Source organism: Nomascus leucogenys, chromosome 12 (assembly GCF_006542625.1).
Source record: "Nomascus leucogenys isolate Asia chromosome 12, Asia_NLE_v1, whole genome shotgun sequence".
NCBI lineage: Eukaryota > Metazoa > Chordata > Mammalia > Primates > Hylobatidae > Nomascus > Nomascus leucogenys.
This window is the reverse complement of record NC_044392.1, coordinates 44,088,063-44,098,587: the sequence shown is the minus strand read 5'-3', so window position 1 is coordinate 44,098,587 and position 10,525 is coordinate 44,088,063. Positions and strand designations below refer to the sequence as shown.

At 51.5% G+C, this 10,525-nt stretch overlaps 1 protein-coding gene across 1 annotated transcript; it reads right to left on the bottom strand.

Moving 5' to 3' along the window:
• Positions 1–551: 551 nt before the first annotated feature.
• ETV3L (ETS variant transcription factor 3 like) lies at positions 552–8,459 on the bottom strand. Its single transcript, XM_004092860.3, has 5 exons — positions 8,123–8,459; positions 7,798–8,035; positions 7,363–7,552; positions 6,523–6,643; positions 552–1,636 (listed from the first exon to the last, which is right to left on the bottom strand). The coding sequence occupies exons 1-5, from the start codon at positions 8,178–8,180 to the stop codon at positions 1,158–1,160; spliced, it is 1,086 nt and encodes a 361-aa protein (XP_004092908.2). The 5' UTR covers positions 8,181–8,459; the 3' UTR covers positions 552–1,157.
• Between the last annotated feature and the right edge of the window lie 2,066 nt (positions 8,460–10,525).

Genomic DNA, 10,525 nt, shown 5'->3' with positions numbered 1-10,525 from the left:
TTGTAATTGGCAGCCTAGAGACAGTAGGGTGATGAGATCGACAGTCATGGCTCCTGGGGCACCCCTCTCTGTTGGCATGTCCTTGTTTGGGCAAAAGACCCTCTCTGTCACATGTCCCCTACTTCCCAAGCACCTGATGCCTCACTGCTGCTCTGCTTGGCATTCTTAGGGCCTGGGGTGTAGAGGAAAAGGGGCCCCTGGCAGCGCCCTCCTCCTCACCCAACCCTTCTGCTCCAAGGTGGTCCACAGGGATCTGAGGGCCGTTCTTTAAGGACCCCTGCTGTAGTCTGAAGTTCCTCCTTTGAGGCGGGTTTCCCACTGCGCCCGGGAAGCTCCTCATGCCCTGGCTTCCTTCCAGCCTTTCTCTCTGAGAGGAGATGCTGGCAGGAGGGAAGAGACTGGCTGGTGGGATGTGTAGCTCCACTCCTGGCCTCAGGTCCTCCTCCAAACTCCTGCTTGGGCCCTTTCCCATCACACCAGACCAGAATGCAGGAGGAGCACAGTGGGAGGATGGGGGTCCACTGTGGGGCGGGGGTGGGGGTCAACCAGAGGACACTTTGCAAGGGCATTTTATTCATGGTCACAGTGGAGTATTACAGAGCAGAGAAGGCCAGTGTCTCCCTACCCCACCTGCCTGGGTCCTGGGGAAATGGAGAGAGGAGGAAGTGCCTGCATGGGACAGGGGTTTCCAGGGTCTCAGAAATCAGAGGGATGGGAGAGAAGTTGCATGGAGGGATGAGAAAGGGGCTGGAGACCTTAGCCCGGAATGGGGAGATGGGCCCCAGAGAAGACTCAGGGAACACAACCACCCCTGTCCTCTCCCCAGGCTAGACCCTTAATTTTCCCCCTTATGTGGGTAGGATGGAAATTATGGAAACGTTATTCTCATCTCCCTGAAGAAAAGTTGAGATTAGGAATGTCTCCTTAGCCTGATTATCAATATGGTGAAAGAGGAGGGCCACCCTGTCTTGGTTTTTCCCATTTCCACATTCACACCTTCCCTGCAATGCTCCCCACCTTGGGTCTAACTCCACCCCTTCAAATCCTGCAATTTCAGCCCATGTCCAGCCAGGGGAAGGGGCTAACCCAGAGGTGGTGGGCAAGAGGAGAGATGGACTTTGGAGGACTCCTCCCCAGCTTCCCACCTTCCTCTCTAGTTAAGGAGGATCCAAGGGCCACACTGCTTTGAGGTTCTCCAGATTGGGGGAGGTAAGGCTTTCCTCCCCAGTTTTGAGTCTGCGGGTCTCTGGGCAGAAGCCCTCCCTGGGATCCAGGCATCCCTTTGCCCCCATCATGGGAGCAGGCTTTACTTCCAGCCCCTCGGGCCTGAGGGACAAGAGCTGAAGCCTCTCACCCGCACCCTGTCCCAGCCCTGCCAAGAGAGGAAGCCCTGGAAAACGCCAGTCCCCTGGGAGGCTCCTGGGTCCTGGGAGCAGGATATCTGGCTTAAAAGCCCCTGGGAGCTGCTGCTCTGGCGGGAGAGGAGGCAAGAAGGGCCCCGAGAGGCAGGTCCAGTTGGAGGGCAGAGGGGGCGGGAGGGGAGGGGTGAAGGAGGCAACACCAGGCAGCTCGCCTTGGACGCTCCCCAAATGGCAGCAAGGGCCCAGCCGGCAGGGGCCTGGGGCAGAGCCAAGTCCTAGAGAAAGAAAGAGAGAAAGGGTCAAGGGAGCCCAACCTCTCGCAGATGCCCCTTGCTCCTCCCATTTCCCAGGCCTTCTTATTTCTTGCTTGGAAGTCTGTCTTCCTCGCCCCACTGCCCTTCCTTTTCTTTCTGTCTTATTTTTTTGAGAGAGAGTCTCTCTCTGTCACCCAGGCTGCAGTGTAGGCTTGAACCCCTCCTGGGTTCAAATGATCCTCCCACCTCAGCTTGCTGAGTAGCTGGGACTACAGGCACGTACCACCATGCCCAGCTAATTTTTGTGTTTTTTGTATAGATGGAGTCTCGCCATGTTGCCAGGCTTGCCCTTCCTTTCATGCTTTTCTTTCTTTCTTTCTTTCTTTCTTTCTTTCTTTCTTTCTTTCTTTCTTTCTTTCTTTCTTTCTTTCTTTCTTTCTTTTTTTCTTCTTTCTTTCTTTTTTTTTTTTTTTTTTTTTTTTTTTTTTTTTTTTTTTTTTTTTTCTTTCTTTCTTTCTTTCTTTCTTTCTTTTTCTTTCTTTTTTAGACAGAGTCTTGCTCTGTCGCCCAGGCTGGAGTGCAGTGGCATGATCTTGGCTCACTGCAATCTCCACCTCCCGGGTTCAAGCAATTTTCGTGTCTCAGCCTCCCGAGTAGCTGAGACTACATGTGCATGCCACCATGTCCGGCTAATTTTTGTATTTTTTAGTAGAGACAGGATTTCACCATATTGGTCAGGTTGGTCTCGAACTCCTGACCGCAGGTGATCCACCTGCCTTGGTGTCCCAAAGTGCTGGGATTACAAGCATGAGCCACCACGCACAGCCCCTTTTCTGCTTTTCTTTAGGCCTCATCATAAATACCACTCTTTGGAGAAGCCTTCTGAGACTCCTAGCCTAGGCAAGAGTGCCTGCTGCCTGCTCTCATCCCTCCATGAACCTCTCCTTCAAGGGCACTCGGCTGAGTTAGGGTCATGTGGTCATTTGTGTGCTTTTTATTTAATGTCTGTGAGCCCAACTCTTTGGGGGCAGGAGCTGTATTTGTTTTATTTTCCCTCGAATCTACCCAGTCTGGACATAATCAGTGCTCAAGAAAAATGTGTCCAGTGAATAAGGGAATGATACTCTCTGCTATATCTCAATGGATCCATTCTTCACTCCCTGCCCCTGCAGCAAGGGCCTCCAGTCTAGCCGGGCAAAGAACTGGTTGTGTGGCCTTGGCCTTGTCATTTAAATTTGCAGTCCTCTGTTTCTTCATCCATAAAATCCCCTCTCCTAGCTTAGATTAAGCTGTGTCATGGGTAAGAAGGGGCCCTGCAGAGTGCGTGACGGGAGGCCCAGGGCAGGCATGGGGAGCCCCAGCCTCCTTCTTCTCTGTCTCACTCTGGTCCATAACTTTCCACCTCCAGAAAGGCTTCCTTCTTCCTGCTGCTTCTAATCCTGCCTCTTTCCCTCTCCAACCCTGCCAGGGCCCTACAATAGGGCCTCCCAGCTGGGGGCCTTGGAGATGACTCTAGAACTTCACATCACTTTCTGTATTTCAAAAAGCCTAACTGCAATTCCACATTTTTCTTAGCAAGACCACATCATTTAACTAAAAGAATAAGCATCAACCCAACCTAGTCACATTGGTTGGACTATAGTGAATAAAACTGGAAAAACAGGCCGGGTGCGGTGGCTCACGCCTGTAGTCCCAACACTTTGGGAGGCCGAGGTGAGTGGATCACCTGAGGTCAGGAGTTCGAGACCAGCCTGACCAATATGATGAAACCCTGTCTCTACTAAAAATACAAAACTTAGCCGGGCGTGGTGGTGTGCACCTGTAATCCCAGCTACTTGATAGGCTGAGACAGGAGAATCGCTTGAACCCGGGAGGCAGAGGTTGCGGTGAGCCAAGATCATGCCGTTGCACTCCAGCCTGGGCAACAAAAGTGAAACTCCTCTCAAAAAAAAAAAAAAAAACCTGGAAAAACAACTTAGTTATTACTTAATTTGTCCAATGTATTTGATAAGAAGAATATTTCTGAAGTCAGATCTATGTAGGGAGAAAACAGTGACAGTGAGCCTCTAGGAGAACAAGTGTGGAGGCCCCTGTCAGAGCACCGTGTCTCTGGGTCATTGTTCTTTTCCTTGGGTCCTTAGATGAGGTGGAGACTGCTTTTGCACAGGAAGGCTGTGTCCCTCAGGGCTCCTGAGGGTATGTGGAAGAGATATTTTTATTTCTAAGAGTCCTCCTCTCATTCTCCCACCGGTTCCCAACCTTTCCCAGCACTGGCCCTGCAGCTCCCTGCCTCCGGCTCAATAGACCTGGCACTCCCAGAAGCAGCTTCCTTTCTTGGCACCAAATGCTCCGAGTGAGGGTGGAGGTGAGGGGCTGGCACAGGCTTCTGGAATCTCAATCTAGAAGTGGGGCATGTGGCTGCTTCCAATATTCTGGTGACCTACACATGCTTAGCATCCCTTAGGGCCCAAGCATAGGCAGGGCATGTGTGTTTGCCTGCAGAGGGGAGGGAGGTGCAAAATAGCCCACTCCAAATGGGGCCTGGGAGGGAACACTTTTTTCTTTCTTTCTTTTCTTTTTTTTTCGAACACTATCCACCTGGAGAGGGAACACTTTTTTCTTTCCCTTATAGTTTCCCAAAGAGAGAAGCTCTCTGCCCAAGGCATTCCCAGAGCTGGGAAGGGGTGGGTGGTGGTGGAGAAACAGGGAGGGCTGTTCAGGTGCTATTTAGCTCCAGGCTGCCAGACCAGGCCCGGCGAGTCCCAGCAGGCTCTGGAGCACCCCACACTCATGGACTCAGCTGCACTCCCAGGGGTGCAGAGCTTGGGCCCCCAGCAGCTCAGGGGTGGGGTGAAGGCCATGGATCCTTCTTCATGAAATTGGCTGGAGTGGAGGGGCAATTCTTTGACCTCTGCACAAGAGCCTTGGTTTGGCCGAGTGTCTCTGTGATCTTTTTCACAGAAAATCTGATATTGTCAGTTCCCAGCTCACAGCTTCTGTAAGAGCTGATGTCTGCCTACATTTCCACCTTCTCCTCCCACTCAATGGCCATGTGCTTCTGCACTGGCCTTCTCCCAGTCCCTCTGTCCCAGGGCCATTGCACACACTGTTCTCTCGCTTGCCATGCTCTCCCTACTCCGTCTGAGCTAAGCTGATACTCGTGTACAATTTGGGTGTCATCTCAAGTGTCACTTTGTCAAGGAAGTCTTCCCTGATGCCCTCGGCACCCCACACTTTTCCTTTGCGGCAGTTAGCACAGTTATAATCACTTATCGATCATTAGTTGAGTATCTGCACCCGCCTTGCCTATAAGTCCTATAAAGGCAGTGTTGCTCACATTGGCTCCCCAGCCCCTAGGACAGTGCCTGGCACATTAAACAGGAGGTCATTAAGCATCTGTTGAAAGAAGAAATGAATGAGTGAGTGAATGAGTGAACTCTATCTTCCCAATCTCTCTCCAGCTGAGCCTCCTTCTTCATCCCATGGTCCTTGTCTTGGTTACTGCCCCATCATCTCCTGCCTCGATTATCTTCAAAAACCTCCCAACTCCAGTCTTATGCCTCCTCCAAACTCTACACACACAGTCATCTTTATAAAATGAAAGTCTGGCTGGGCGCAGTGGCTCACGCCTGTAATCCCAGCACTTTGGGAGGCCAAGGCAGGCGGATCACCTGAGGTCAGGAGTTCAAGACCAGCCTGACCAACATAGAGAAACCCGGTCTCTACTAAAAATACAAAATTAGCCAGGGTGGTGGCACATGCCTGTAATCCCAGCTACTTGGGAGGCTGAGGCAGGATAATCACTTGAACCCGGGAGACGGAGGTTGCAGTGAGCCAAGATTGTGCCATTGCATTCCAGCCTGGGCTGAAATTGCATTGCATTCCAGCCTGAGCGGAACTCCATCTCAAAAAATAAAAAATAAAATAAAATAAAATAAAATAAATAAAATAAAATAATAAAATAAAGTAAAATAAAATAATAAAATAAAATAAAATGAAAGTCTGATCATGGGTCTCCCTCCCAGTCCCTCCTGCCCACAGGAGAAAGTCCTGCTCCCTTAGCATGGCTTGTGAGGCCTCTGTGGGCTGACACCTGTTTGCCTTGCCAGCCACGTCTCTCATCCATCCTGCTTGTTCCCACTCCATCACAAGACTTGCTCTCCAACAGCAAACTACCAGCAGTTCTCCAGATTTGCTACACTTGTTCACAGCTTTTTGCTTTATAAATGCTATTTCTGCCGGTGTGGTGGCTCACACCTGTAATCCCAGCACTTTGGGAGGCTGAGGCGGGTGGATTACCTGAGGGCAGGAGTTCGAGACCAGCCTGGCCAACATGGTGAAACCCTGTCTCTACTAAAATTGCAAAAATTAGCCAGGCATGGTGCTACATGCCTGTAATCCCAGCTGCTTGGGAGGCTGAGGCATGAGAGTCACTTGACCCGGGAGGCAGAGGCTGCAGTGAGCTGAGATCCTGCCACTGTGCTCCAGCCTGGGCAACAGTGAGACTCCGTCTCAAAAAAAAAAAAAAAAAGAATAAATAAATGCTATTCCCTCTGCTTAGGCATCTTTTTCCACCTCCTTCACCTGCCCCAGTGTTGTGTCCTCTGGGAAGCCCCAGCTCCTTCTCTGGGCCTGAATGTACAGCACCTAGTGCTTACCTGAATGCCAGCAGCAGTCGCCAGCAGTAATCCCATCTCTGCTCCCCACTAGGTTCTGAGCCTCTTGAGCCTTTCATCTCTGAACCCCCACACCTAGCAAATAGCTGGTGTTCAATAAATGTTGGTCGAATGAATGAATGAGTTACATAGTATCCCTTATCTCATGCCCCCTCAGCCATGTACTCAGCCAGGAGGGCCCTCCCTCCTCTGGCTAAGATCCCCTGGGCCCTCCCAGCCTTGAGCACTCACGGTGGACGCTGCCGCTGCTCCCCTTCTTATCCCCAGAGACCTCTGGTGGCCCCCGGGGGGTCTGCTGTCCCGCCAGCTGCTCCACCATGGCCTGATGGGCGAACAGCACGCTGTGCAGGAGCTGAGGGGTGAGAAGTAGGTGTGAGGTGTGATGGGCTCTCCTTGGCATGTATCCTCCAGTACACTCTGGTACCGTCAGCCAGTTGCTAAAACAATGAAATACTCTCATACCGAATTTTTTTTTTTTTTCAGTTGGAGTCTTGCTCTGTCACCCAGGCTGGAGTGCAGTGGCGCCATCTTGGCTCACTGCAACCTCTGCCTCCTGGGTTCAAGTGATTCTCCTGCCTCAGCCTCCCTAGTAGCTGGGATTACAGACATGTGCCACCATGCCCAGCTACTTTTATATTTTTAGTGGAGATGGGGTTTTGCCACTTTGTCCAGACTGGTGTCGAACTCCTGACCTCAAATGATCCGTCCACCTTGTCCTCCCAAAGTGCTGGGATTACAGGCGTGAGCCACCATGCCTAGCCTCTCATACCGATTGTTAAAAGCCCACTGCCACGGCTGCCTACAGTCTCAGCTGTCCTGGGCCCTTCCCTCTGATCCATCCCTAAAGGAGTGGCGCCTAGCACAGAAGGAGCCACCCTTTCTCACAGGTGGGTCCTGTGCCACCTGGATTGTTAATACCCCTGCCTCTGGGGCACTCGGGGTCTCGGATGCAGGACAAGAAGAAAACTGGAGGCTGATGGGCCCCAGAGGCAAAGAGGAGGGTGGGGAGCCTCCTGGGCAGAGGGGCAGGACCTGGTGGAGCCCTGAGACAGGGGCCACCTCTGCTCTTACCTCACTCTGCACATCCATGGGCACCAGCGCTGGCCGACACAGGGCAGGGGACCCCAGCAGCAAGTGGGGGGATGGCGGCGCCCGCACTTCCCACAAAGGATAGTTGACTACGATGAGCTTGCTGAAGTTGAACTTGTATGTGAACCTTTTGCCTTTGGTCTTATGCAGGATCCTCTTATTGTAGTAATATCTGGAGAATTCGAAGTTGAGAATAGAGTTGGCCCAGTGGTCAGAGAATAGAGTCAGGGACCCAGTCACATTCTCCTCCCTAGCTGGGCTGACCCTAAGCTATTCCCCGAGAACCACTAGGCAGCTCACCACAGGCCAGGACACTTCCCAAGCCTTGGAGGGGTGGGAATCAGCAGGGGTGCCAGAAACGACGGCTCTTTTCCTTGAACTCTCCTATCTTTGGCCATGTCAGCCGCCTCCTCTCACCTGAGGGCCCGGCTCAGCTTGTCATAATTCATCTGTGGTTTGCATTTCCTGCGGCCCCAGAGGCGGGCCACCTCATCTGGATCCTTGATGACAAATTCCCCGTACTCTCCCTGCTGCCAGGCGATGACATGGTGGAACTCTTCCTTCTGCAGCAGCTCCAGGATGAAGTGCCACAGCTGGATCTGCCGGGAGCCTGGGGACGACTCGGCTTTGTAGGCCCAGTCAGGGAAGGCCAAGCCTGGGTGGAGAGGGGAGAGTGAGGGCTCTGGAGGCCCTGCCCTAGGCCACTGTTGGAGCAGGGGGTAGACCTGGCCAAGAGGCTCACCTGAGATCCAGTTGCTGGGGGTGGCTAGGATGCCCTCAGCCAAGCAGCTGCAGTGCATGGTCCACTCCGGCGAGGTAGGCTGTGTCTGGGCCTTGGGGAAATGGTCACCACTTAAGAGGAAGGGAAGGAAGGAGGCAGAGGGGAGAACAGTGAAAGAGGAAGGAAAAACGGAGGGAAAAAAGGAAGGAAGGGAGAGGGTCAGGAAAGAAAGACAGAAAAGGGAAGGGACAAGAGGTTGCCAGTGAAGGGGAAAAAAGGGAACCAGAGGCAGCAAGCTTCCCCATACCCAGACAGGGCCCAGCCTCCTCTGGGGACCTCCCCACTGCCCAGGGCTGACTCGGACTCAGGGCTTCCAGCTGAGCTACTTATATAGATGGAGAGAAGTGCAAAGGGTCCTATATCCTGCCCCTGCTGGGGGATTTAGACAGAGAATGAGATCTCTTCTTAGGGCTTAACAGGATTGGAGTTTTTCCCAAGAGAAGACAAAAGAAAATGTAATTAATCATGGGCTCATTCTAAATCTTGAGTGGGAAGGAGGTGGCATATACACATACCTGCGCCTTTACAGTATTTTTTTTTCTTTCTTTTTTTTTTTTTTTTTTTGAGACAGAGTCTCACCCTGTCGCCCAGGCTGGAGTGCAATGGGGCGATCTCGGCTCAAGGCAACCTCCGCCTCCTAGATTCAAGCAATTCTCCTGCCTCAGCCTCCCGAGTAACTGGGATTACAGGTGCATGCCATCATGCCCAGCTATTATTTTTTATTTTTAGTAGAGATGGGGTTTCACCATGTTGGCCAGGCTGGTCTCGAACTCCTGACCTAGTGATCCACCCACCTCGGCCTCCCAAAGTGCTGGGATTACAGGTGTGAGCCACTGTACCTGGCCGCCTTTACAGTATTTCAAACAATTTCACATTTGAGACGAGCAGGAATTTGGTTTTTTTGTTTGTTTGTTAGTTTTTTTGAGATGGAGTCTCACTGTGTCACCCAGGCTGGAGTGTAGTGGTGAGATCTCGGTTCACTGCAACCTCCGCCTCCCAGGTTCAAGAGATTCTTCTGCCTCAGCCTCCTGAGTAGATGGGATTACATGTGCCCACCACCACGCCCAGCATATTTTTGTATTTTTAGTAGAGACAGGGTTTCACCCTGTCGGCTAGGTTGGTCTGGAACTCCTGACCTCAGGTGATCCGCCTGCCTCCACCTCCCAAAGTGCTAGGATTACAGGTGTGAGCCACCATGCCCGGCCGAGCAGGAATTTTTATGGGCTTTTTTTTGCCAGTCCCAAGGTCCTGGCACAAAATAGGTGTTCAATAAATGATTGCTGATCGAATGAATGAATGGTGATGGACTTATAGATAGTGTCTTCTTTGTTGAACATCTGTATCCCACTCAGAGTGTCAGCTCCGAGATCAGGAACCCTAGCTGTCTTGTTTTCCTCTGCTGGCTCCCCAGATCCCATCATTGCACAAGACCTCGTACTCAAAGGTGCTTTATAGATACTTGTTGAATTGGTGAACCATGGACAGGAACTGGGAATCTTGTGGTTCTCCACTGAGAAGGGTGGGGAGTTTATGGAATGAGCCCTAGTGAGATAGACTTGCCTGATATAGGAAAAGAGAAAAAAAATGTCTAAGCTCTAAAGCCTTCTGGATGGAACAGAAAGCCTTCTGGATGGTGCAAAAGGCTGGTTTCCACTATAACTAATGGAAGATGAAACAATATGCAAAGGGACTGAGGAGGGATGGGAGAGGCTGCCGTGGGGATGAAGCACATGGGACCTGCTGCTGGTGGGCCAGGGCATTGGGAGGTTCCTGGGCGCTTAGGACTGCCTGTGAACAGGGTTACATGACCCGGGCCTGGCTCTCCATCTCTGACGGAGTTAGTGTGCAGTACTCTCAGCAAGAACTTATTAGGCTGTGAGGTCTGGAGGGCATGTGAGGATTTGTCTGGAGTTGCTTCCTCACTTTCCAGAGGAGGCTCAGACAGGGAAAGTGACTTGACCAAAGACAGAATGGTGAGTTAGCTGCCCTGCCCCCTGACTCCTAATCCATAGCACTTTCTCATATACTGAGTTGCCTTAAGACTTAAAAAAAAAAAAAAAAAAAAAAACTATATTGGTCCTTTTCAGACTCTAATGTGAATAGGAATGATCTGAAGTTCTCTTTAAAATACAGTCTGGGATTTGGGGGACCTAAGACTCTGTACTTCTATTTTTTTTGGAGACAGAGTCTCACTCTGTCACGCAGGCTGGAGTGCAGTGGCATGATCTCAGCTCACTGCAACCTCCAGGTACAAGCAATTCTCCAACCTCAGCCTCCCAAGTAGCTAGGACTACAGTCACCCGTCACCACGCCTGGCTAATTTTTGTGTTTTTAGTGGAGATGGGGTTTCATCATGTTGGCCAG